This window comes from Xylocopa sonorina, chromosome 10 (genome assembly GCF_050948175.1).
Source record: "Xylocopa sonorina isolate GNS202 chromosome 10, iyXylSono1_principal, whole genome shotgun sequence".
NCBI lineage: Eukaryota > Metazoa > Arthropoda > Insecta > Hymenoptera > Apidae > Xylocopa > Xylocopa sonorina.
Window position 1 is genome coordinate 11,583,297 of NC_135202.1, and position 27,150 is coordinate 11,610,446.

Genomic DNA, 27,150 nt, shown 5'->3' on the forward strand with positions numbered 1-27,150 from the left:
CTAATGCAATTTCCTAGAAGCTGCAGACATAAGAATTTTGAAACATCAGCTGTTAGACAAGACAAAACCATCTTCAGATAGATTTGTGATTGTAGGATACGCTAACACTAACAGTGGACTCACAATCAACATGGTTCGAACTGTCATGTCAATCAATTCCGGTATACACACGCTTTTTTCAACGAACGTTGCGTTCTGCTGATAACCCTTGGTGCCCCCTTATCTAACTTGAACGCCGTGCAACGGGCTTTCCGTTGCAATGCGAATTTGTCATGGACTTGTCCGCATCCAACATGGATATCATTACTCGGCCATTGATCGAATGTCTCGCGTAGAGGTACTGGTGACTGGTAGCTCATTAATAATTAATTATATCACTAATATCGTATATTATACCATATTCTTAATGATTCTTTAGTAAAAAATGACGAGATGCTTTGGTCAAATAAGAAAACGAATGATTCTATAAAATAAACCAAATTTGATTATGGTATAACCAATGTCTACTGATAATTATAAGTATTGTTTAACTTTACGATTCAAAGAACGATCACAGTCGTTACGAAACATTATTATTTGAGACTACTTTGATAATTTAATTCTCAGAATCATAATAGCTGATTAGTTTTGTGGTGTCGATAAGTATCATTGATAAATAAATTACATGTAAATTAATCCCGGCAATAGATTACGCTTCTCTTCTACATTATACACTTACGAAGCTTGCTAGTTGTAATGCTTCGATAGCGGTAAAAGGTCGCAAGAGTACCTCACTTTTTAATTTATTGCTATTTCTCGCGAAGCTCCGGGATTCCATGTACGTATACGATTAATTATTAGACAGCGTGATGATGCACCGCTTTAGATATCAACGAATAGTTACTTGCGGTTCATAACGTAACGTGGCAAGCAAGTGTCAGTGCACACGGCTGTTCACACGTACGGTATACAAAAGTAAGAGAGAAAACCGTTTGTACGTAACTGAGCGACGTGGATAGTGATCCGAAGGGGGGAAACTCGTAGCTACTGCGCGTATCATATCTGTGCGGATACTTCACATGATTCCTGCGCTTGACTCGCTCGGCTGTAGGCATCACGGTTCGGCTCGCACCTGAAAAGAGAAAAATAAAAACGAAAAGTTCATACCCACGGGAGTAAACAAAGAGAAGTCGGAAAACGTGGAAGGATGTTGGGACGACTCAGCGTCGTAATACTCGTTGCAGCAACGTTGTGCAGGTGAGTCGATCGATAAGCCGGTTTGTGCCGCGATACATTTAAGAAAGCCAGTTCTCCCGCAAAAAATTACGGCGTACAACAGGCGAACGTAACTTTGTGGTAACGCGGGGTTTCGATTGGCAGCGACACCAATGGACAGGATTGGTTGGCTGGCCTGAACGAGAATATCGACGCGTTGAACAAGAACATCCAGCAGAACGTGCAACATCTGAATCGACAAATACATCAAACTGTACAGACAAACTTGGCGCAAGTTCATCGGTTAACGGATAATCTGCACGACAGGATAAGTACGCACACGACAGATCACGTGACCTAAGATAAGCGCATCTTATAAGCAAATATATCTCATCCACAAGCTTTACATTTTTCAAACTAACACTAAATATATATTTAAAACTTTAAATATTTTTCACGCATTTAAGTAAAGCTAGATGCGTCTGCGAGACGTAACAAAGACGTCACAAAGTGAATGATAGAGCTACCTTTTCCTTGGATATTGGAAAACGTTAGTCAGAGCAATTAAGCTAATGAGGGCAGCCTGTTTCCCAGATGTGTACCTAGAAATTATGTTGCTTACATCACGTAAACGTTCCTTTCACTATCGATCAGGAGATATAATTCTCCATCTTTCTCTCTCGTCTATTCTCTCAAGGCAATCCAACACTTTTCCTAATCACGACTTCTTCAATTGGATAATGAAATTGTTTCAGCTAGTAATGTGGTCCAAATGGGCGGAGGTAACAACGTTATTCTGACGACCAACGACGGGACGAAGATCGTTCAGTCTGGTCGCACCTCAGACGGGAAACCGTACATTCGCGAGAGTACGGACAAAATCGTGGGCGACACTCTTCGGCACCTGGAAAGAATTTACGATCCCACCACGAACAGCTCGAAGGTGCACGGCTACACGTTAGATCTGAAGGATCCCAACGCTAAACCTGTTCCGATAAACGATGCCGCGTAAATGGCGAGGGAATAACGACGCGCAAATCTGAACGAGACCTATCGTTGTCGTTGGACAACGGTGCTATTTCCAGAAACGATACATTATATGTACTTAACGGCAACAATAAACAAATAAATAAGTAAACGATGTTATTAGAATAAACAAATAAATAAATGTTCAAGCAAATAATTGCAAAATTTGCTGCGCGACACATCGGTCAACTGCGATCGGATTCACGGCGATGTTTTTTGCAGAGAAAAGCTGCGCGACGCGGAAAGTGTGTTACGTCGGTGTCAAAGTGGCGCCGTGAGGAGTGTGAGATTGCGCGTGGGGTGCCTTAAATGGAAATGCCCCTGGCTTGTCCTCGATCTCGCGCTCTTTGCGCCTTCTCTTCGCTTCCCTCCATCTTTTACGATTTTCTCTCCCCCATTTAATGTCATCCTCCTCGATCTTTTCCTGTTTCCCTACTTTTTGAAACTTACTCTTCTTTGATCACATCGCATCCCAGTTACAATTTGCATTTTGAAAACACATGTTACCTTGAACAATTTGTCAAGGAATCGTCAACAAGGAATCGTGAAACCAACTCTTTCTTGTAAGTCAATGTGTTCATAGAGTCTTTGAACCCTAGATGAAGTCCCTGAGAAGAATTATTAACGAACAGAACATCTACGCCTTGCTATATGCAAACCAAAAGTGGAGGCGTACAACGGGTTACGTCTGAGGAGCAGATGAACGCGTATATAAAAGCGAGCGTTACAACTGCTTTTGGCTGTTTCGTTTCTTTCGTGACGATTGTCTAACGTTCTTTTTAGTAGATAGCTTATACCAACGATTAATCACGTGACACCAAATCAAGAAATCATTCACAAATGGCCACAGAACAACCATTCATTTTTTGGATACTGTTCGGATTGTGGCTTGATCGGCATCTAGCCGATGGCGTAAACGTTACGAGTAAGTGGATTCGTTCACTTTTCCTGAACTGTCGACAAGAAAGACCTACGCTCATTCAAGTGACTTGTCACGAGTATCGAATCCCAATTTAACGTCGAGGAAAAAAGAAATACATTGAGATTATGCGAAAGTTGTATGTCTTCGCATTCGTTTCAGTGAGCAGCCACGAGGTACGGATCATGAGCGAAAAGATGGAGCATAACGCGGGCAGGATAGTTTGGTCAGGATATAAGAGTACGACGACTGTTCGACCCGATAATTTAGAAAGACCTAGAGGATGTGGAACGACATCGAAAAATCGAAACAGATTAGTGGGCGGTAGACCAACTAGCCCCACCGAATGGCCCTGGATGGTGGCTCTACTTAGAAGAAATCAGACCCAGTACTGTGGAGGTGTCCTCATTACCGATAGACACGTTTTGACAGCTGCTCATTGTGTATATAGGTAGTGTTTAGAAGAGATTGACTCTTTTGTTATTAAAGACAGCTATAATAGAATAGTAATATTTTATAGTTACCTAATGTCAAGGAGAGAAAGAAAGTCGTTGTACGCTATTCTTTGATCAACGATATGAATCAGTAGTCGTAAACAGAAGCATACGATGTCAGATCTCTTAGCCAATAGCGGTGCCCTTTGCATAAAGTTTTGCATCCTGAAAATATATTTTTCACCTGAAAAATTATAATAATCCGTGGCAGATTTTTGCAATTTAAACGAACATTGAGTAAATATCAAGTATACTTTGTATAATATAACAAAGAATTGGATGTTTATTCCACTAATGTGTAGATTTGCGATTGATTCCCTCCGTGCAGCGATACCATACGTATATGCCAGGGGTAAATTCTACTGTTACGAAACGGTTGCAGACTGTACGGGACTGTATTATGTATATGTTTAATTTGTTCCCTTTCTGCTGGTTAGCTTCAACCTGCGGGATATCATAGTCAGGCTTGGTGAATATGATTTCACGACCACAGAAGAAACAACAGCCATAGACTTTGCAATCTCGGAAGTACGCGTCCATCAAGACTTCAATTTGATCACATTAGAGAATGACATAGCGATAATTAAGATGCATCGACCTACCGTTTTTGATAGCTACATTTGGCCTGTGTGCTTGCCACCAGTGGATGAAACGTTCGAAAATAAGATTGGTGTCGTAACAGGTTGATAGTTGCCCATTAAAATCTTCATGTCTTTCTTACAGGATTAAATGATGTGGGAGTTTTCAGGTTGGGGTACTCGATACTACGGAGGTCCTGTTAGTACAGTTTTAATGGAAATCGATGTTCCGATATGGCCACAGAGCAAATGCGTGAACAGTTTCGTTCAACGAATTCCTAATACGGTGATATGTGCTGGTGCTTATGAGGGTGGACGCGATGCTTGTCAGGTGAGAAAAAACTGAATAAACTAATGATATCATCTGTAAAATAATTAGGATAAATAAGTAAAACTATTTATAGCGCCTCACAAAACATATAGAATATTTTAACTAAAAGTTTTCTTGAAAAGGGTAATTGAATGCCTTACTTTTTCTGACGCCATATTGGTATAGCGTTACATTCTTTCTTCGGTTAATGATCGGTTGCGTTTTCATGCAGGGTGATTCTGGTGGACCGTTACTGCATCAACTTGGAAATGGTAGATGGATAAACATCGGGATAGTGTCCTGGGGGATACGGTGCGGAGAGCCGGGACGACCTGGAATATACACGCGAGTCAGTTCTTATCTCGATTGGATATTCGAAAACGCAGTATTCTAATATCTTCGATGTGATTCGAAGACACGATACAAAATCTCTCGTGCCTGGAAACGACGAAACTTTATTTCCTCGTATATCGATCGTTACATCGTTCGGAAAGAGATTGACACGAATAGAGAGAAATTCGATCATTAGGGCGTTTAGTGTTTGTCGCGCTAATTTTCATACTTTCTTTTTTCATCGCCCGAACGCGTATCTATACGCGCATGTAATAATAATATACAAGCGTTCGATGATTCCTTGGCTGAATCTCGATCGTTTAACAAATGACTTTCGTGCGAGGTCCAGCCTCTCTTTGCTTTTTGCACACCAATTATCTAACTTCAACTTTTCATAAATATATGTATATGTGTATGTATATATATATATTTTTGTATATATTTATGTATATAGTCCGTGTTCATCAAACATAGAAAGACGCGTGTGCGCGTAAAATTCGCACTCTCAAAATTTTACTTTCCGTACCACTGTGTCCATATATATCTCTGTATTTTCCAGTTTGGTTGCACGTTTTCTCTGAAGTTTAATTCGAGCATCTTTTGCGATCTTACAGGGCATGTTTCGATCGTCTAAGTGAGAGTCAAGTATCCATGGAAGCAGTAAGTCTGACGCGACTGCCTCGACACAAATTTGCGTTGCGCGACTCTCCAATTGAAAGTGGCTCTATCTATTGCCAGTATTTCCAATTAGACAGTCGCTGCTATGCGTTTGCATTAATGAGAGCAGCAAGGTCAGAATCACTGCTTCTGTTTCTACAAATTTGCGCAACGTGACGCTCTCATGATCTACGAGTACTTCTTTTGAACTCGCTTATACACTCTCGACCATGAACACACTCTCTTTCGTCGTCACCATCCTCTCGTGGTTTTTCAATCGATTTCCGCGCACGCGCAAAAGATAATCCGTATCCCGTTTTCCGGGATTTACTGATTTCTCTACTGAAAGCGCTGGTCCTTGGAAAGCGCCGACGTTTCACCGTCTGCGACGTGAATACGAAACGGACGCCCATAAAGATAAAGACAGAGAAAGAAGGGGGGGAAACTTTTCGCAACTAGCAGGAACTAGGTGACTCTCGCCTTCTTCTTTTTTTATCACGGGAATAGAGTACATGCACGTTCAACATAACATAAGCCAGTCCCTCGTAGTAGCCCCACCAGTGCCTCGTTAGAATGAATAATCGTGTTCCCGCAATGTGTTTTTATTTCTTTGTTTTTTTTTACTTCGAAAGATAATCCTTTCGAACGCGTGGACCCAAGTATCGATCGGGCTCACCGATCAGAGTTTGCTTTGCTGCTACTTCCTATTACGATAGGGCGATACACGTGTCACGGACGAGATCGATTTATCGACGAAAGATCGCGAAGCGTCGTATAAAGGTACGAAGCTAGACACGCGAGGGCGGCATCGCGGATACGAGAAGCGGCGCATTTGGCCCACTCTCCGTATGATTCGGCACGCTCTCACCGGTTTCGTAGGAGCGTCGTCCCTGCGTGTTCGCGTTGCTCGATGGAATTGAGACAACGGACGAATGATTTCGCGACGGTGATCCAACGTCTGCCAACGAACCGCCGCCTATCGTACGACCGCGGTTCGCTACACCGTTTCCCGTTGCGAAAGCGCCCCCAATGATGCTTGCACCACCGGCACTGTTACTACCACCGTCACCTCGTCCAACACCTCGACCTCCACCACCGCCACCACCTCCGTCTCCGCTACTTCCATCATTGATGCCTCCACCTTTACGATTCTGTACTAGACCATCTCGTTGATCCGAAGTCTGTTGCCGGAGCTGTTGATTTTTTTGTTGACCCGATTGATTCGATTGCGTTCGCTGTTGTTCTTGATGATTCTTCTGGGCTGCTCGATGTATCTGATCCTGACAGTTCGGTTGTAACGACTGAGACGATCGCTTGTCTTGTTGCTTCGGCTGTTGCGTTTGATCAGGCCGATGTGTAATAATAGTTGCACAGTCATCACACGGTCGTGATTGATCCAACGTTGTCGAGACTTGACTGCTCGTTGTTGCAATCGTTGTCATGGTTGTCACCGCTGTCGTCGCCGGCGGTGATACAATGGTAGGCTGCGGAACGCTGCTTGTGGGTACTACTGGCTTCTCACCGATCAACCAGTAGGTGGTCATCGTACCTTTACCCTGCGTAATGCAGAGGAAAGCTCAAAATGAAATGCAGTACAAGCATATAATAGGTATGTGTGATTCTGTTGATTTATTGAGAGTCTTACTTTTAGAGTAACTTCGCCTCTGCAAGTGAGTTCAAAGGTTCCGAACGTATCCAGAATTTCTTTCGTTTTCGGGCTGACGTGGATCATTAGAGCTGCAAACACATCAAAAAGAATAAATAGCAAATGTAGACTGTATTAGGAAAAATTAATAATGATTGAAGAAGAATACGATTACCTTCTCCGTTGCTCTCCATTCTAGATGCGGTGTTTACAGTGTCGCCAAATAGGCAGTACCTAGGCATCTTCAGACCCACCACGCCAGCCACGCAAGGTCCTGAAATTGGGACTCATTAAAAAGGTGGAATAAAATGAATTTCATACGAAAACATTTCAGTCGAATACTCGATTTTACCAGAGTGCATTCCAATTCGAAGTTTCAGCTGCTCGTTAGGTCTGTGACGTATGCTAAATGTCATCACGGTGTCTCTCAACGCTAGACTCATCCTCGCGATTTCCCTGGCATGGTTTGTCCCATTTCTCACTGGCAGACCTGACACCACCATATAAGCATCGCCTATCGTCTCCACCTGTAAAAAAAAAGAATATCGCGTTCTGTCTCACACCGTCATCCGATTTCAATGCGCGCGCGTATAAATTTGTGTGACATGCAAACAGAATCGATAATTGGCTCGACAATATTGCCTCGCGGGACTTTCGTTCAGACAGATACAGACCGTAATCCACGATTTATTGAAAAATTGCAGTCTTACCTTGTAAACGTCAAAGTTCTCGATTATCGAGTCGAAGCAGGTATATAGGTCGTTGAGTAAATCTACTACCTGAAGAGGTGTACTTTCGGCCGAGAGCTTCGTGAATCCTACTATATCGCTAAAGTAAATGGTCACTTGATCGTAAGTTTCCGCTATCACGCTCTGTCCGAGTATCAACTGGGACGCGACAGATCTGAAAATTTGGATCAACGAACTAGTCGGTCGTATAACAATTGATGACTATTTTATGTATAATTATTATTATCATTTATTGTGTGTCGGATGTTCATGAATAATATAGTACAATGATGCATGTGGGATGAATAATCGTACAATATTTACGTTAAAATTTATAAGTAATGCAATAATATGCAGTGAAGAGTAATGAGCATGGTATGGATGAAACATATGCGGTTCTTCAAATTTTTTTGTTGCTTTGAGATGTAGTATCAGCTGTAAAAATTTGTTACACGGGTAGTGAATCACCCTCTATATATTTTTGTTAATCAGTAATATTTGCTGACAGTATCATTAGTAACCGAAAAATTATGATGCGTAGAAATCTCTTAGGAATGGAGAAATGTACTCATTTGTGAGCTAATGTAATAATGGAGTACTTTTGATAATCAATTTTTATTTATATATGAAACCAGGAGTGCAGTCCCATAGATATCAATATTACGACACAACGTGCAAAACTACGAATCGCGGAACTTATCAACAAAATATATTACTTACTTTGGTAACAACTGGTACAGGAGCTCTTCGCATTTACGCTTCTCTTCCAGGTAATCTGCTGTGCGCTCCTCTACCAGAGTTTCCAAATTGGTGGCGTATTGCTCCATGCGGGAGAGCAAATTGTCGAGTATATTGCTGCTCTCGTAATCTCTGAAACAAGAACGAAGGCTTTCTCTATTCATCCTTCGAAGGGCGGTTGCTAATCGTGAACTTGTTGCTCAAGAGTGCGGTGAAACCACGGCAATCGACAAGGTACGATACGGTTCGCGCAACAGGCATTGTACCACTACAAGTTTCTAGGAAGTTTGAACTACACATATATCTTCTCACTTTAACGAACATGAATTTCAGTTTCTTCATCCCTGACATTAGCTTTTCTCATTAACGAAAACTATTTGCTCAATACTTGCGTCGTACACTACCTCTAAAAGACTATCTGTTCAAGATAACACACTCGAAGTGATCCCCACAATTGTATTTCTTTCAATGCGAACTCGATGGACCATTTCGTGTATTTTTCGTGCAAGGAACCATCGCTACCACTCTGATTTGGCATGAAATCTAACAACGATGCCAATATCGGGAGCAATCGATTTGACAAGAAGAAACTGGAAGCTGACGCAAGGAGGAAGAAGCAAAATGTCAAAAATATGCATAAGAGGATACTACTCTTCTATCGTTTAATAGGTTCTTCAACGATACTTCGTGACTCACTTGTTTATTTTCCGTATAGTTTGCTTAAGTGCTGGAAAATCGGGTCTGTCCGCAGCGTCTTGTGCCCAGCATCGCCTCATTAAAGTAGCCACCTAATTAAAATTCGATTTAATCGAACAGAAGAGGAAATTGAATTATTTCAATGCGACTGTCGTTGATACGAAGTCTAATCGATGATGGGCTATTCTTATAGGGAAAAAGAAGTACAAAGACGACAAAACTATACGTGTATATTGGCGAAATGTAGGCAGATGAATATTAAACTGTTAAAATTATTTATGGAATTCGTAGAGAGTTTAAAAATCGCAAAGGAGCACGCTTACTTCCTCTTCGACCGCGGACTCATCAATCACAGGCCTTAACGGGGAACCACCGCCTCTCTTAACAGCGTCGACGATTTCTGAAACAAAGGGAAAGTTGACCTGTGTTACAGGAACCTCGCGATCGAACCCTCGTTGAGAGGATACCACGATGGTTGTATGGCTCTTCCAAGTTCTTTAATCTCGTTGTCTATTTGCTCGAAGGGAAAGCAGTAACTAAATTTGAGCGTATAAACGTTTACATGCAACCACTTATTGCGGTTATATATAGTTATTAACCCTCGTGCATTGTCTGGATCAATTTGGCTTAGAGTTTAAATTGGATATGTAATAAGTTCTTATCGAAATATTAAACCAGTGCAAAAGTTATTAATTGCGCATTTAATGAAATGAAGTAGAGACTCGTTAAAATGCATACAGAGAATAAACGTGTAGGAAATATCGTAACGAGATAAATTTCGCATGCGGATATATCGATTTGACTGGCTCAACTATATGCTACTGAAGTTATACAAACAGTAGAGAATCCATGCGTTTGTTCTCATTTATTCGCGATTGTAAATCGCAGAAAAATCTAACAAGAGACTGGTATTACGCTAGCGCGTCTGTTCGAGCGCTTCTCTTACTACTTGGCCGTTCGTTTCAGTGGTACGATTCGTGCTTGGTCAGACGGCACTCACGAAGAATCGCGTTGTTGCTAACAACTTGTCAAGGGCATAGAACTGTATTCCCACGGGTAACAACAGGTAGAAAGAGAGGAATAGCGTGCACGTGAACCATAGATGCAGTCCAGAAATGTTTGGGAAATTCGAACAGGATTATTACGTTGAAGATCGTAAATTTCAGTCAGAAAGACCAGGAGTGTGAAAGATGAAAGACGAAAAGGTACGTGTGCAACCTACTGTGCCTGTACAGGTCCTCCAAGAAGGCGTTGCAAGATTCACAGTTCAGGGTGCAGTGAGGCCTACGGACTTCGAGCAATGGACTGACGGCCCTTCGAGGACTGGCCCCACCGTCGGGACTGGCACCCGGCATCGCCAGCAATGTTAGACTACTCGTACTCGACGTATTGCTTCTCTCCGCCATTTCTTCTCCTTTTCCTATCTATCCCGATTACTATGTTTTTCTGACCATTACCCAACAAATTCACCACCTTCCTTTTCCACTCTCACTTGCACTCTCTCTTATTCTCTCTCTCTCTCCATCTCTCTCCCTCTCTCCATTCTTACTCTCTCGTTCACGTGATTGCAGAAGTACTTCCGCGCGTTATAAAAATTTCTATCGTTTAACATTCGTAGATAATTGTCTCTCTTTCTGATACAGAAGTCGTTTTTCGTAAAATTTCTGCAATATCGGAATGAAGAATTTACGCGCGGCGATTTCCACCACCCGAGGAACCAAGGGGTTCCATCCCGAGATCCAACCGCTCGTTATCCAGCTGGCTTTACGCCACCGTAAAAATCGTTTATCCTCGTTCCGTTCGGCCAAATTACGTTCTCTCGTGTCTACCAGATCCGTTTTTTACGCTCGACACACTTTATGCAAATCCACGGTTTCCGCCCGGGCAGGAAAAGAACGAACATCGAGACATAACTTGATCAAATATTCGGATATTCTAGAGTCGCGTTTTCGAACAAGTGTATTATCCAGTCTGTTCATGGGTGAACGAACTGCAGCATCGAGCGGTTCTCCTATTTACGAAAAACAATGGAAGTCAGTTAATCGGACCGGCGTTTTTTTTCCCGCTTACGCAACTGTTTATGCTGAAATTCACGATCGACGATACGACGTCGTCGTCCAGCGTTGAAAGAAGTCCGACGAATGCCAAGGAACGAGATTCCAGCTCCGTTTCACGTAATCGCGAGCGTGCTCTAACGAAAAATCCCGATACATTCGTATATTCGAAGGGTATCCATCCAAACGTTATTCGATCATGACACCCCTGACCCTGTTATGAGAACGATTCGTTTCTCGCGTTCCAGTATACGCGGTGCTTTAGTCGTTATTACGACCCGACCGGAGTAATCAATTAATTGTCGGATCTCGGATACGAAATCAGGGTAATTGGCTTCGAAAAAGTAGCGGGGAGCAAAGAAAAAGAGAAAAAGAGAACGAAAGAGAGGAGGAGAGTGAGTCAACGACAACGGTGACGAGAAGAGAGAGAGAGAGAGAGAGAGAGAGAGAGAGAGAAGGCGAAAGGTGAAGAGAAAGAAGAGAGAAAGAGAGAGTGAACAGGGGCGAAAGGGGGTTAGGGGTTGGCAGTCGTAGGAGGGAGGTGGGGATGGAGGTTGAATATCGAGCAAAAAGGAAAATCGGGCCGCGTAAATGGGACGGTCGAACGATTGATAAACACAAGCACGTACCGAGATAGACGCAGGCATGCAGGCACGCAGCCACGCAGCAGACACGCAAACACTCGGATCGCTCTCAGGCACGCAAGGAAGGCACGCGCGCACACACGTTCCTCTGGACGGTCGCGGCGAGGTTGGTTAATTAAACGGCGGAGAGGACTCGGCGAAACCGAGTCCTACCCACACGAGGGGATGAAAGGGCCACGATTATACCACTGTGTGCGGCCCCAGTCGTCTTCACGTGCCAGTCCACCCACACTTGGTCACTTCCGGTTCATCCGGGCTTTTTCGAGTATACAATAAGTATATATATCGTACGCGAGAAAAACAAGAGATGAAAACAGAGAGACAGAGAATACGTGATAGTGAACCGGGAACGTAGGGGAGAGGAGGAGAGAGAAAACGACGAGGAAGCGCGCGTCGCGAAACCCGTGTACGTTCCAGGACGCGTGGAAAGCTTCGACTGAGCTTTCAACCCCGGTCTCGATACGCTCCTAGCCTACTTGTGGCACGTTCCATCCTTTCATCGATCCTGACGCTCGCGTCGAAACCGAGCTTGCGAAAGCTCGTAAACTTCGTTACCGATCGGCCGCACCGCGGCTCTAGCCCGGATCAAACGAGCACCCTTCCTCCTGCACCACCTACGCGACGACGAAATACATCACGGTCGATACAAACCACCCTTGTCGACCATTTGTCGACGGCGCTAAACTTTCTTACCGGTCGGTCGGTAGATTCGCAACAATCTTACCCCACCCAAATGGCTAGTGCAATGACTTACTTTATCAAATTTTGCAGAGACAATTCAAGACATAAAAAAAGAAATCTGGCTTTTTGTTTACAATGTTCTCGTTACAGTACAGACTCGAGTAGTAGCAGGAACGAAATAGGGTAATATACCTGCGTATAGAACTTACCCTTGGGAGAGAGATAGTAGTTGTCACCCAAATAGAACGGTCCCTGGCGTACGACGATCTCGTGAACGATCACAGCGAAGCTATAGACGTCGCCCTTCTGAGTTCCTTCGGGTGGTCGCCTCACCATTCGCAACAATTCCGGGGCCGTCCACAGCTGCCCTGTTCAAGCAACGTTGTTTCACTCGCGCACACGTACAATTGTAAACGATGTGTACACATATTGGCTGTTTCGAAAGCCCACGACCAAACTTTTAACGCAGAGAAAAAGGATAAGTGAGATACATTCGAAACTAACACAAAACCCTGACCTCCTTCTCGTTAGAACTTATAAAAAAAAGACTGATAAAACAGTTTAATAAAAAAAAACAATGCACATATTGGATTTGTCGTTTGACCTGATTTCAAGTCACCCCGCTTTGATCCTATCGTTTTAATAAATGGTATGCAGCTCTCGAGCACTCACTTCTCCAATAGGCGTAACTGGTCTTGTCGTTGTACGCCTCGCTGCAGTTTGCCCTTCTCAGTTCGTGTAATCCGAAATCAGCGATTTTAAGGACGAATCGTGAATCGACCACACAATTGGAGGACTTTAAGTTGCCGTGACTCTTCACCTCGGACGCGTGAAGATACACCATTCCACGAACGATATCATGGATGAGGGATCCCCGAAATACGCGGTCCAGCTTGATTTGCTCATTCTCCAATATATCCTGCACACAGACGTATAATTAACTTTCCTTAAGTGTATCTTAACTTTTCTACACTTATTTAAAAGAAAAACTCGTGGCATCATTATTGCCTGTTATGAACAAACTTTATTCCTTTCCAGGTTCCCTCTCACAAACTTGTTATTTATGATAAAAACATCGAGAAACTAATTAATAGCCAGAACTAAGAAAGAACATTCCGTCCCGTTGAATTTCCGTGATCCGTTCGCCTGTAAACCCATCGTGTAGTTTACTCGCCGTTGAGTCCGATGGATTCAGGAAAGAACTAAAGTTTAATCACAGGAATTCGATTACATTTTTAATCGAATTCGATAACGAAGGTACGCGCGGTGGACGCGAGCCCTGGAATCCCACTTGGGCAAAGTTAATCCCTGTATCTCACGGCTGGATGCACGGAAAATGTGTGCCGTCAGATAGTTACGTACGCCAACGGTAAACTGATTTATTATGTCCGCGTAGATTCGCATACATTCCGCATGAATCGCATGTCATATCGTAACGCTAATATGGCAGGAACAACGACGAACAGGACTTCGAGACAATTAAGGCTTCAACAATAATTGAAAAAACATTCGACTAATCGATACAAGTAAAATAGTATTCCAATATTTAACTTTGAGAAATTTTGAAAAAGTGGAGTTGATCAGCTTGACATCTAAATGGCTTACATTTAAGTCGCAAGAAAGAAACTGAGCGTGAGATAAATTGAAACAGAGTTAAAAAGAAAGGTAATTAGAATAACATGCGTATAAAAAATGAGAAATGATATATATATATATATATATATATAAGAAAGTGACTTCTCTACAGACCTGAAGAGATCCTTTGGGGCAATACTCAGTCAACAAGCAGCAGTGCGGGGGCTCGATGCAAGCACCGTAAAAGCGCACCAGATGATCGTGTTGAAGATCCTTCATCTGTACAAACAAAACACGAGTTATCATTTGCTAAGGAACTGCGACATGTGTGGTTCGTCGGGAGAAGGCGCGTCAAAGGAAACTTCTTCGTTCCTTACGGTTGCGAAAGCTCGTAATTACAAGATAGCAATGTTTTTGAGAAACTTTCCGTTTGTACCATCCCGGTACGCTACATTGTGGAAAATCAGGAAACTTTTTCACTTACCCTTTTTAATTCGAGCAGCAAAGGCCGTGAGATTTCCACTTTGCTCCTTGGCAGCAGTTTTATGGCCACCTTAGAGTTCTGCGATGAATCGTACAGTATTATCCTCGCGGGTTTTAAGTATTATCTACAGTCAACCACAGAAATTTACGCGCAAACCTCTCACATTTTAAATATTATAAAAAATGCCAAGTAGATTTTTGTGGTTGTCAGTTTCTTTTTATCGTTCACGAAGAAAATGGTTAAGCAACTAAAATCGACGGGAAAGCGAGGAGAGGAAGGAACGAATCATAAAAGAACGGCGTTTATGTGGATAATATGACGCGTAAGATATTTAGACAGACGTCGCTTTACCGTCAGTAAGGTCGAACCTTGTAAAATCCCGTTGGAACGTAGATGTTTCTATCTACATCACCTGGTAAACTGGCGTTTTCATCCGAGTACAAGGTCTGAAATAAAAGAAAAGAACGTTCGTCTCGATCTAACTTGATTTAATGTCTCTCCAAAGGGACGAAGCTACTGTCTCGATCGAAGTGCATCGCGTAAATGTTTTGAGAGAGTGCTTCTTCTCCTTTGATGTAAAGGGAAATCATATTTTCGATTTAAAGCGGCGTAAAAATAAAGAGGCATGATCTCCATTAGAACGTTGCGTTCATTTCTCTTTGTGCTGGAGACATACGCGATATGTAACTATGCTAAACTAGAAAACATGCACTAAACGTGGAAAAGTGACAAATGTTGTGTAATCTAGTTAATATCTCTATTAAGCGCTATTAATCTGGACGATCTTGCTACCATTTTTACATGACCCATATTGCTTTTAAGCGACTTTAAACAAGCTTATTTTCGAGTGATCCCCTCAGATGACCATGATCTGACACGATGGAAAAAGAAAAAAATTACATTATAGGAGAGAGAGTTCTGTTGCTCCAATATAAGTGGTTGGTAACTGTGGGTGCTTTGAGGATGAGCCAATATAAGATTATTCCGTATCGCGAAGGCCGTTTTATCGCAGAATAAAAGTATACTAGAAACTCGCTGGCTGCAACCTCGGTAACTTGCATACGAGTCTCGTTTATTGTACTCCATCATACATAGTTCCATAGCAGAGAGTAAACAAAATGAAAAACAATAGCAGAAGAAGAAGCATATGGATCTCAGTATTAGTTAACTGTGAGTAACTTGATACACGCATGCAGTTTCAGTTCCGTTTCTTACAGCTACCGAGTTTCTACTCAGATACGTATTTAAATATTCACCAGTTGGCTGCCGCGCATCTTGTTCGCAATCAACGAATACATTGAGCCTTTCGCTTTTGCATTTCGCGCGATCATAATGTCGTTCCAGTGTACCTTCCACGTCATGGATGCTATTTCTGCTTCGAGCTTGAAATGCCTGCAAACACGGAAGAAAAAGGAAATGTTTTTCGACGGTAATGCAATCGTCGCCGTTGGTGAACGATTTAGATACACGATTTGCGATAAGCTGTCTGGAAACTCGTCGACGTTCCAGCTTACGCGAGTTAATCCGTTTAGGACGATTAAGGCACGATCACGAATACTTGAGACGGTTCTAATCTTTTGGCCAATACCACTGTGGATGTTGAAATTAATAGGATCAAGATGCGAAAGAAGGGGAGGAAGATCATGTATCTCAAATATAGGTAAACGATCAACTTGCAGAAGTCTATTATAAAATAAAGGAAAATTAATATGCTCTGCTTACCTATAAATAAAAACCGACGCAACGACAAGAACAACGACGATCGAGCTCAATACCATCGAGAGGATAGCGTATCCTGGCAGAGCTATCACAAAACAGAACCAACGGGAAGGGTTAAAGGCGTCCAACGCGAAGTTCATAACGCGTGCAACTTACAATTGTCAGGACACAAGGAATTATCGAAGCCACAAGTGGGTGTGTCCGGTGGAGGTTCCGATCGACCACCCGACCAGTCGATCCTCTTTTCCGGAATGTATTCCAACGACTGGTTGGCACCGTAGTAATTGGCCACGATCTGCGACACACGATTCACGATGACCGCGCTGTAGAATGCGCGCGCTTTACTCACGATTAATTAAGCAGCAACAGTAGTACGAAATGTCCGTTTGCTGTGTCTTTAGCGCCATGTACTTAGTACGTTAAATGTCTCTTATCGCTTAACAGTACTTTCATGGAATCGTAAAAATTTGTTACTGCAATAATGAAATGCAGAATTTGATTAGAAAGTTTGCTACTGGAGAATATGGATATAAGCCAATACTTTTTATAGCCATCGTATCGAAACGTATCGAAACGTTCGATACAAGTTTGAATCAATAAAAGTTAATTGGAATCGAACGTAAATTTATTTCAGCTGCAAGAAACGGACATCTCGCATGTCACGATCCATAATTTTACCTCAAATTTAGATGTCTCCGGGTTCATATCGAGGAGCGAATAATCAGCTATTCGATCGCCATTCTCGTCGATATTCACGTCGCCCGTTATACCTGAAACCGAACAGGCCGCGTCGATCGTGTGACTCTATAGCGAGCAGCGATATCGATGCGACAGTAGCAGAGAAGTGACCGAATGATAAATTTTCATGCGAACCTTTGAAACTTCTACCCCACATCCTCCTTGTAAGATTACCACCATCTAAATTCACCCCGCCAGGCTGATCTGGCAGGCTCTCCTTTAGTACTAGGGCGTAAAGTAGCACCGCATCGTAAAATGCTGTGACAAAAGTCGAAACCGAACTATTTCCAAAGGTGAAATTGTAATCACGCTGTGCGAGAGCCTTCACTGCCCGCGAGAAATTCAAGTACTCGAAATTGTCTGGTGTACGAGCGGTGACCGTCAACAAGGCCCGATAAGCTCTCCTCGCTTTCTCGTTTCTCTCGTCTGTATCGGTATCCACCCTCCATGGTTCCTTCGAGTTATTATCGCTGAAACAATCCAACAATTTTCACTCTTCTACTCTTGACCGAGTTATTCTTTTAATTGTTCTCGATTAAACGTCTCTATCACATTCATCGCTTAAGTGGTACAGCGAATAACAAAAGTCTGCAAGCATTAGAGAAATTTCGAATATTTTAAAGCAACAATTAATTTTTATATTGAAAACTCCCAAAACTGTTCTATCGATTCGTTACATATTTGTAAATGGATGTAACACGCGAATTGGATGTAAGGCGTGAGGGGAACTGCGTGGTTTGTGGTTTCCGCCACCAGAAAATTGAATTCAAGGATTCTGGGATTCCGACGGGAAATCAAGGCTCCTCATCAAGCTAAACTTCCAAAAAATCGATGAAACTGGTCATTATAAGCTGTATCATATAATCGCAAATTTTATAATAATCATAATAAATCGTTCTTGTGAAACGAAGTGATCAATGCGAGCTTTAGTAGTCAAAATATAAGCAAATTGAAAAATGCCAGAGTTTTCCTGTTCGTTGCAGTTGTACACACGACATCTTTATCGCCACTTGCTCGAGTGCACTCTCGCATGGCACAACGAATCTCCACGATACATAATTCAACACACTTACCTGGACGAAAGCTCTATGGAAAAGAACACGTATTCTCCGGAAGAAACCATTCCGAGTTGTTCGGCGGCCAACAGAATTTCCCTGATGGTGGTAGAATTAGCACACATCACTACAACTGAAATCAAGGAAGAAAATCTCTCTCTTTTCTTTTCATCTTCAAAGCGTGCATCTGTTTACTCGTCGAGAGTCTCCGTCGATTAACCATCATCGTTCATTTTGTTTTGCGCGACCCAAATTTGCCAATGACTTTACAAATATGCTTCAACGTTAAAGCTACCAACGATTCATATATGCCTATTCTACCAGAACAGCCAAAGTGACTTGCTTTTGGAAACAGTAAGTAAACCTAGCGCGAACTTACTCCTGGCGGATTTTGCAAGGAAGACAAGTAAATTTCGATACTCTTCGGGGGTGGCCGTTTCTTGGTTGAAGCTCCTGTAAACCGGCGTTCGATTCAGGGCCGTGTAAACCGCGTCCAAAGTGAAGTGACACTCTGAATTCCCGCGGCTGCTCGTCAGCGCATGATTATGGTAGAGGAGCCCGGCGATCTTCCATCCGAAACGCTTCAAGATATGCCTGAGTGCCTCGCCTACTAGCCGATGAGAACCCATCATCCTGGTTAACGTAGGATACTGCTCGCTCTTATGACGAAACGCCTCTGCCTGAGCGCCTGCAGTCAGCACGGGAATACCCCATACGCCGGCGTAACGCGCGACTGGCGCGATCACGTAGTCGCATACAGGACCCAAGAAAGCATCTGCGTTGACAAATGTCCGTTCGTTCAAGGCCCATCCCTTTCTTACACGATACATCGGCAATACACACGTATAAGTGGTGACTTTTTTGAAAAGAAGAACTCAGCTTAAGCTAACGCGGTGGAACTTGAACTTGGTTAAAGGGAAGCGAATTATATCTCAAATTAGAAATATATATTCTCGTCACGCCTCTAGACCGCTCGATCCAACGATTTAGTTCCATTAGCAACTTCTACTCTTCTTCTTCTTTCTTTCATGCTCTCTCTCTCCCTCTATATGTATGTTCGCAGCAAACTCGTCGAAAGTAGCTATTCTGCACCATGGAAAGACGGTGGTTCAAAGTTTATGAGGAAAATTTAAATCATCCCATGCCGATGATGAAACTCTGATAGAAGTCTCAGGTCTACTCGATCTGACTCGAATCCCTTTGTAGACTGACGTGAGCTGAGAACACGCAAAAGAACGTAAATGTGCAGGGTAAAGAGTTCGATAAACGAAAAGCTATTAGCCACGCCACAAAATGAAGGTAAATTCTTATAGATAATCGAACAAACGATTGGGAAAGCGACTAGTCTTGCGTGGACCGTTTCCATACGTTTCGAGTTCGCTATCATTCATTCCCCTCGATCGATCGATCGCTCGATTCCCAGCTACATAGTTTATCGGATACCCATCTCCTACTAATGTACCATCCACTAAAAGATAACGTTTATCTCATCCTGACGCTACAATTTCCAATCGCGAGTTCCACGCGGAGGCCTGGACTAAAAGCGAAATTATACGGATCGTTTTGGTTGAACAATACGATTGATTCAATGGAATGAATAACGTAAAGGACAGTGTAAATTACGGTTCGATTACAGCATTCAACCAAGTTGCAATTCGCAGAATTCAGTTTGTTTTCAATTTTATATTGAACCAACTGCATTGTTCATTACTGGACTATCAGCTGTGTAATTTAGCCTTAAACACGTTTTCCACGTGATCGCTCTCCTTTGAAGTTTCCCTCCTGTGTGTTACAGAATTGTATTCTCGTTGACAATCTACCGTAATTCGCAACAAACCATGTTCATATTATCGAAGAATACGCAGCCGTAAATAAATGATTAAATACTGGTCGACAGTGACAAAAGAAGACTGTGGCACAGGGGATCCAAACAGCAATAAGTTTCATCGAAAAAACGCCGCGTTGAATAATGGAAAAATGTATGAGAGAAGAATACAAGGTAACCACCAGGGAAAAAAGCAGGTGATAATTGAACATTGCGGCGCTGACACTGCGAGGCGCTTTACCTCTGGTATAGAAATTTCACCGTGGTATGCGTGTTTAAAGAGGTCGTGACGATGTTGAAACGCGTCGACGTTGATGATTCCCGCGTGTTCGATCGAGATCGCTTTACTGCTGCCCGTCACGTAAACACAGGCCAACGCAGTCGCGGTTTGGAAGAAAATCTTGTGGCAATCCAGCCGGAATACCCTACGGTTTCCCCTCTCAAGATTCTCGAGAAGAAACGGATTTGCGACCGTAGTTGTCCTGGAAAAAGACAACGATTCGATTAATTCGCAGACACAGAGGAGCAAAACAGGAGGGGATAAGGGCAACGACGATCCACTGTGTACTAGCGAAGTAATTAAACGAAATTGAGGAGGTATTTAACGATCTCGTAGCTAACAAAGGAGAAGGGGGTGAGAAGAGAAAAGCGGACGCTAAAGTCACGAGGGACTCGCGACGAGGCGGTCTTTTGGTTGAGTGACCGAACCTCGACGTCGTGCTCGGCGTCTCGCAGCTGTCCGTCGAGCATATGAACATGACATCACTCGTGATCAACGCTTCGAGCCCTTTCCGTATAGCGTCCACCGCAGTCTCATTAAAAAACAGCGGCAACTAATCGTCTCGGGCCCTTTGGAGGCTGAATAGCCGCTCGAGTCAATGTTCCCGGACGACTGCCAAGAGACCCTCGATTCGAGAGCAATCGCAACGACTTGATAACACGATTGCATGATAAAACGATCGATGGCCAAGCAATGAGAACGCGTGATGACTGATGAGCACGTAGACAATTCTAATTATAGGTAAAACGATAAGCGGATCGAATGACTTGTCAAATGACTCTTTTCTTTCCCGGAAACTTTTGAGACCGATCGCGAAGGCGATCCGTGTCGAACGATGAAAAACCTGCACGATCTGCCAAATGATATTTTTTTTACTTCTTCCCGATCGACGAAGATAAACCGTTCGTATTGAGAGAATAAGTACTGGATAAATGGTGGATCTTTTTTGAGAAAACTTTCACGATTGGAAAAGAAAATAATTCGAGTTTAGAGTACGAAGAGTACTCGGAATAAGAGAAAAAAGAAATAGCTAGCGGGACGGAAGAAAAACGACGTCGAATGACCTATCGGTACGGCTGTGACAAGAGTGATTTCACACTTGCGGTTTTCACACGATTAGTTTACTAATGCAATCCTGTTGATACCGACTTTGATTTCGGATTACGAGTAGACCTTTCGTTGCATAAAGCAATTAATCTAATCTGTAAAAGAGAAAAATACATGCTTCACTTTGATCGAACAGTACACAATCGACTCGATAAAAGTGTAAAAACGACCTCTCAACGAGCCTTGCAATGAGAAAAAAAGGCGGCTGATTATAACGCTACTAACAGATCAATTATAGGTATATCAGTAGAAGTAGAACGATGACGATGGAGCTTTTTCTCGGGAGAACGATCGCTATTGAAGAAGAAAACGGTACGCGTTAAGGGTGTTTATAAAACGCCAGAGAAGAAGGAAGGAGCGCACGCAAATTGAAGAAAAACAACGACGGTTGATGTATAGATATAACGTGAGCAGCGGGTCAATTATAGGTATGCCAATCTAAACGAAGGAACGGCGCAGAAGGTATTTTTCAGGAATATCTCTGAACGAGGAAAAAAATAGTTCAATCCGAGAGTAGGGAGAGAGCAGGGCAACGAGAGAAAAAAGGAAATGAAAAAAGAAATACCTTGCCGCATAGGTGATGTAAAACTCGAACACGATCAATGGGGGAGTCATACAAATAACACTCTACAGAGAAATAACGCGAAGGAGAGTGTTTTTTGAGAGAGAGAAAAAAAGGGAGAAGCACAAGATTGAGAGAGAAACAACGGATGACCTGCCGTCCGGTTGATGTAAAACTCGAACGCGGCCAACGGGCCGTAGGTGCTGGAACATCGCGAGTCCCGATGATCGACCGTGATGTTCCACCCTGGCAGAAGCCCCTTCGCCGAACTGACCGCTCTGACCGCGAGAAGCACGGCAGGCAACACCCTTGGCAAGCTCTGCTCGTGACGAGAATCAGCGGGCGCTATCACAGCCAGCTTCACCTCCCTCTTGAGCGGGAATCGCGCGTCGAGATATTCCTTCGCCGGCTGCATGGTCGCGGTTGTGTTCGCGCTCGCGCTAGCACACATCGTGGTCAACAGCAGCGTCAGCCTCATCGATGCTTCGCTACCACGTCTTTGCATCTCGCTTCCGCTTCGAATCTGCGAGCGCCAGGCTACTTCTCACACTCCGCCATCCCTCGACGACGGATTCTCGTTTAATTTTCTCGTTTCCGAATTCGCGCGCCGTCTCTTCGCGACACCGATCGACCGGGCATCCTTGCGCGCCTCCGGTTCCGATTTCGTTTCCGTTCTCGCTCCCACAGAGGATTTGAATGCGTTCACCAGCCACGGGGAACGACCATCGGTCAGAATCGATGGTAATTTCTTCTCGAATGTTAGGAACTTCTCTTTCACAGAAACTAATGACTGCACGTCAAGGAATTTTAAGTTACTATCTTGGAAGCTCGATTAGATGAAATTTAAAAAATCCATAATTTAAACAATATTATCATCGATCTTATTATAACAAAATAATTATTCGAGGCCAATTTGCGAATCAAAATGTATTGTATTCGCGAGGAAACTTGCTGATAATCCACGCATTTCCTGTGCTCGTATACGAAAACTGTTGCACTTCTTTCCCCTCTCTCTCTCTCTCTCTCTCTCTTCTGTCTTAAACAGTGTCGCGTGTACTGTTCCAGTAAAGGAGGAGGCTTTCCGGCTGAAACGGACAAGCTTGGACCGCGCGAACGAAACTGACGCGAGCCAAGCTCTGAACCGCCAGTAGGGATGCCGGCCGATCGCTCTCTTCCTTTTCCACTGCCTCCGCACGATCCTTCTCTCCCTCTCTGCTCCTCCTCTCCACACCCCCTGGCGCCGACCGCGCATCTAGGATAGCGTCTGTGCACTTGCACATTGCTGCGCCGATCGCAAAGATGGGTAGGAGTACGGCAGGAACGCATGCGTCCAAAATTTGTCCATCATCCGCCTTCTATGAATTTCCCCTTTCCCTCCACACTACATTCGCTCTCGCTTTTCCACTACGTAGCAGTTATTTCAGATCTTCCTTCGTGATGCCTTTCTTCCGTATCTCCTTTGGATCATCCTAGGAGAACTGCCTAATTAGGCGCCAAATTAATTTTAATGTTTAACATTTGTCTTAATGAAATTGCGAATATCAATGAAAAAAAGGTTCCATTACACTTCTTCTATATAGTTTTCTATTTCGATATTGTCCCATGTGCATTAAATTACATTAAATGATAATTAAAAAATATTCCAAATACCTGGATGGAAAGAATTCATTTATCGACAGGCAAAGAACAATGTCAGTTATCGACAATGGATATACTTTTTATCTACAGTAGCAGTGAAGTTGGATGATCCGACCCGCGCCATTCAAACACATGATTCGCAGTAGAGTATCGCGAACAGGCTGCACTGCGTGAGGTATTACGAAATAATCGTCGTTCCGTGAAGAATCGCAAAGGGTAAGAAACGAAGGACAAGGGCCAGAATGATCGATCGAGGAAGCCTTTTAACATATTGTGAACGAGCACCTCATACACGTACACGTACCTCGCGTTATTTGTCAAGAAAACCGTATAAATATAGACTTTGTGACGTGTCCAACAGCCTATCAGTGCCGTAACGGGGCAATAATAGAAACGCTACGGCTCGATGATAAGCTATAGCGATAACGCGCAGGAAACAATGCGATAACGTTAACTTCGCCTAATTGATATGGACAATTAGATCGATGATCGTACGACCGATTTTTCTCATTTTATCGATCGAACGTGGAAAAATCGAGGACCGTGCGAGCTGAAAATTCCTGATCTCTTTCCATCGAATAGCTACCCGCCAAGCGACCAAGCAAACGTTTACATACACTCAAGTGTATGTACAAAATCATGTACACACACTTTCCAATTCCTTTTAACTAAATTTCGTTAAATTTGCGTGACACGTTGCAGCAAGGGTCCACTTTTAATTTCCATCGACTCATCGATGCAATATTTGTGATGAACGAACTTAAAAGCTTTCTAAAAACGCCTGGATAAATACATAATGCGCCACAAATGGTGTTTTCGTTTGGTTTACCGTATATATGCGGAAACGCGATATGCGAAATTATGTGTTGCATCTGTTTCTCGTATAATTTCCCCTAAAGTCGACGTATCGTTTATTCGCATCGCAAGGTGAGGAGCAACGGGAGAGAACTTGGGCGAAAATACTTCTCCCATCGCTAGACCTACGGACGTTCGTGGAAACGCATTCACGTAAACGTTTACTATGATGGCAAGTATCTATTACTCAGGTGGATCGAAAGATATGAAGAACATTCGCGACGACATGATGGTTAATCTCAACGAGATTCATCGACGAGAAAAAGTTCTGAACGTTTGACCAGACTTACCCCCATACCAGTTACCCACGTGATTTTGCAACGCTTCCGTGTAATTTAGCATTGTAGTCTCGACGTCGAAGGTTCCAAATGTAATTTTCGACTGCTTCTTGATATACTCTACCATGGATTTCATCATTAACTGACAAGTGTGCCTGCCAGCAACCTGACTTTGCCCGTTGGTTGCGTACACCAGATGCACCTTTCGCCACTTGTACCTGCAACAAATTAACGATGTTGGAACTAATTTTTACTTTATCGCCGCTTTATACAATTTGTACACAAATTAACAACGCAATAGAACAGATAGCGGCCGCTTCTCATAAAATTATGTATTCATAAAAGTTTATCAATTCCATTCTTGAAAAATGTAATAAACCTCGTAAAATAATCCAAAAAACAAAGATTAGAACATAGTAGCGAGTAGAACAGTTAATATAGATTATAAAAATGCTACAGAATAAAAAAGTTGAATTGCTCCAAAAGATTTATTCGTAACATAAAAATGAATTTATTGCTCCCATTATTAATTCAACCTGTATATCTTCTCGTACATGTTCTAAAACAACAAATAATAAATTCACTGTGATCCGATTTACTTATTCATTATTGCGATAAAGAAATTGGCGAGATCCCGGAAAGCCAGGTTCCCAATCCTGGTCGTCATAAAGAATTCATCTTTGCACTCTGTCTTCTTCTCGGTGAAATCAAACGTGAATCCGCCAGTGGTAATCAATGGGGCGCCAAAGAATTTCACCATTCTGCCAACAGTCGCTGAAACCGATCGCCGTACTCAATCAAACTCGACGCGCGAACCAGACGGCTTATACATAGATCCGCGCTACTTACCTACGCAATAATCGCAGGCAGGTCCAAGGAACAGATGAACGCAATTCGAGTAGCTATCGATCGCGCCAATTTGGGCGTACATAGCATCGCAGTGATCGTCCTGCGAGAGAAACTTTAATTTCAACCAGTCGGGTAAGAGGCCTCGCGATTTCGCGTCGATCACAGCCAAATCTGTAGAACCAAGCAACAAGTAACAAGTTCTTAAGACCTCGTTCCATCTCACTGGAAACATTTCTATTTTAATTTCATTTATTTATCATTAACCACGTCAGCCCATTATAACTCAAAGGAACTCCAAAGGAAATCCGTAAAATGAAGAATAAGAAGAGACTAAGAAAAGTACTTCCGCACCTTTCACGAAAGGGCAAAATCTGTTCGTTGTTGCTACAATTCTTAAAAATGTTTGTAGTAAAGTGAAATTAATAATAACATTTTATCTTACGGACGAAAGCCCTTTGGTGCGTAGGCGATTGATGCATGCACGAATAAGGAGAAAACAATTGGCTAAATTATAATAAATGCAGCGGAAATCCGCGGAGGTGAAAATTGCGTAAGGCGGCTATAATAGCGGTCATAAAAAAAAAAATGACGACGGTCCGAAAAAAACTTGCCGAGAACCGGGAGAACCTTAGGCGTCGAGATGTCGTAGCCTGTATCGTTAGGCAGGAGCACGGCTACTCTCAGCTCGCAGGAGACGTACTCGCCGTGACGATTTTTCTTGCAAAGGGCCTCGCAGTCGCGTGCCAGCTGCACCTCGCGACAGGTCGCTTCTCCATTCACCGGACACGTTAGCCAGGCGATCGTCAACGCGACGATCCAATTGGCACCCATGTATGTGACACCGATCCGGCTACGCGAAAAAGCGCCGCAACGCTTCCCTCCTTCAAGCGAGATAGGCGGACAGCACTGTACGCCACGATGACGAGGACGCCACTGTTTCGCTACCGGGCCGAATCTCGCGGCCAACGAATCCTCCCTTGCTCGTGTCCATCCTTTTCCACGCGATTACCTCGTTCGCCTTCTTCTTTCTTCCTCCTCTCTGTCGTTATAATCTCGACGGGGCTAGGCCAACGCTACGCACAAAACTTGATAAAATACAGAATACTTCCTCTTACATTCTTCGAGGATTTAGGGGTCGAGAATGACAATGATAAGTCTCGGCCGCGACACGTTTCAAGGAACTTTCCGAGTTAGCTTCTGGAAAAACTCGGCTTTTCACGAACGTGTCGTTTGACGTACCACGTTCACTTTATATTGCATCCAATTTTTATTTCCTCAACTTACACCAGTACAATTCTGAAACAATCAATTGTCGAGGAGTAGTCGCTTTTATCTTCAAGTAGTTCGGTTGTTTACTGTCTCAACTTACACCACTATGAATCTCGGTCAACGAATTGTCGAATTGTAGTCACCGTAGCCTCCTATAGTAACCTAAGTTTCTAGTAACTCGATACCTGCCAGCAGACTCTCGCGAATGTTCCAATTCGA

At 43.2% G+C, this 27,150-nt stretch overlaps 3 protein-coding genes across 6 annotated transcripts; 2 read left to right on the forward strand and 1 right to left on the reverse strand.

Moving 5' to 3' along the window:
• Positions 1 to 923: 923 nt before the first annotated feature.
• On the forward strand, positions 924 to 2,377 carry LOC143428307 (uncharacterized). The gene is made up of 3 exons (XM_076903079.1): positions 924 to 1,236; positions 1,360 to 1,526; positions 1,950 to 2,377. The coding sequence occupies exons 1-3, from the start codon at positions 1,187 to 1,189 to the stop codon at positions 2,204 to 2,206; spliced, it is 474 nt and encodes a 157-aa protein (XP_076759194.1). The 5' UTR covers positions 924 to 1,186; the 3' UTR covers positions 2,207 to 2,377.
• Positions 2,378 to 3,331: 954 nt separating this feature from the next.
• Positions 3,332 to 4,927, forward strand: LOC143428306 (proclotting enzyme). Its single transcript, XM_076903078.1, has 4 exons — positions 3,332 to 3,590; positions 4,071 to 4,315; positions 4,382 to 4,542; positions 4,754 to 4,927. The coding sequence occupies exons 1-4, from the start codon at positions 3,337 to 3,339 to the stop codon at positions 4,913 to 4,915; spliced, it is 822 nt and encodes a 273-aa protein (XP_076759193.1). The 5' UTR covers positions 3,332 to 3,336; the 3' UTR covers positions 4,916 to 4,927.
• Positions 4,928 to 4,953: 26 nt separating this feature from the next.
• Positions 4,954 to 26,888, reverse strand: LOC143428298 (atrial natriuretic peptide receptor 1). 4 transcript variants are annotated; one of them, XM_076903061.1, is made up of 24 exons: positions 26,274 to 26,888; positions 25,663 to 25,833; positions 25,413 to 25,587; positions 24,826 to 25,031; positions 18,287 to 18,401; positions 17,349 to 17,683; positions 17,154 to 17,245; positions 16,632 to 16,770; positions 16,479 to 16,560; positions 16,013 to 16,148; positions 15,125 to 15,202; positions 14,757 to 14,834; positions 14,447 to 14,551; positions 13,370 to 13,616; positions 12,907 to 13,065; positions 10,541 to 10,738; positions 9,642 to 9,718; positions 9,319 to 9,410; positions 8,605 to 8,754; positions 7,867 to 8,059; positions 7,509 to 7,683; positions 7,332 to 7,430; positions 7,157 to 7,248; positions 4,954 to 7,067 (listed from the first exon to the last, which is right to left on the reverse strand). In XM_076903061.1, exons 1-24 carry the CDS (start codon positions 26,491 to 26,493, stop codon positions 6,300 to 6,302), a joined length of 4,182 nt encoding a protein of 1,393 aa, XP_076759176.1. In that variant the 5' UTR covers positions 26,494 to 26,888; the 3' UTR covers positions 4,954 to 6,299. The 4 variants fall into 4 exon arrangements, with proteins under 4 accessions (XP_076759176.1, XP_076759178.1, XP_076759177.1 ...); XM_076903063.1 differs by lacking the exon at positions 10,541 to 10,738; XM_076903062.1 differs by lacking the exons at positions 24,826 to 25,031; positions 25,413 to 25,587; positions 25,663 to 25,833; positions 26,274 to 26,888 and adding exons at positions 18,648 to 19,043; positions 22,196 to 22,766.
• Between the last annotated feature and the right edge of the window lie 262 nt (positions 26,889 to 27,150).

Excerpts from the sequence above, each read along its gene's own strand:
- LOC143428307 (XM_076903079.1), top strand. The coding sequence starts at position 1,187 with ATGTTGGGACGACTCAGCGTCGTAATACTCGTTGCAGCAACGTTGTGC. Across the intron at positions 1,237-1,359 it reads GTTGCAGCAACGTTGTGCAG|CGACACCAATGGACAGGATT; the intron begins GTGAGTCGATCG and ends TTCGATTGGCAG. Across the intron at positions 1,527-1,949 it reads TAATCTGCACGACAGGATAA|CTAGTAATGTGGTCCAAATG; the intron begins GTACGCACACGA and ends AAATTGTTTCAG.
- LOC143428306 (XM_076903078.1), top strand. The coding sequence starts at position 3,337 with ATGGAGCATAACGCGGGCAGGATAGTTTGGTCAGGATATAAGAGTACG. Across the intron at positions 4,316-4,381 it reads TAAGATTGGTGTCGTAACAG|GTTGGGGTACTCGATACTAC; the intron begins GTTGATAGTTGC and ends GGGAGTTTTCAG. Across the intron at positions 4,543-4,753 it reads GTGGACGCGATGCTTGTCAG|GGTGATTCTGGTGGACCGTT; the intron begins GTGAGAAAAAAC and ends GTTTTCATGCAG.
- LOC143428298 (XM_076903061.1), bottom strand. The coding sequence starts at position 26,493 with ATGGGTGCCAATTGGATCGTCGCGTTGACGATCGCCTGGCTAACGTGT. Across the intron at positions 17,684-18,286 it reads TCCATAGAGCTTTCGTCCAG|CGATAATAACTCGAAGGAAC; the intron begins GTAAGTGTGTTG and ends GGATTGTTTCAG. Across the intron at positions 15,203-16,012 it reads AGATGCGCGGCAGCCAACTG|ACCTTGTACTCGGATGAAAA; the intron begins GTGAATATTTAA and ends CTTTTATTTCAG.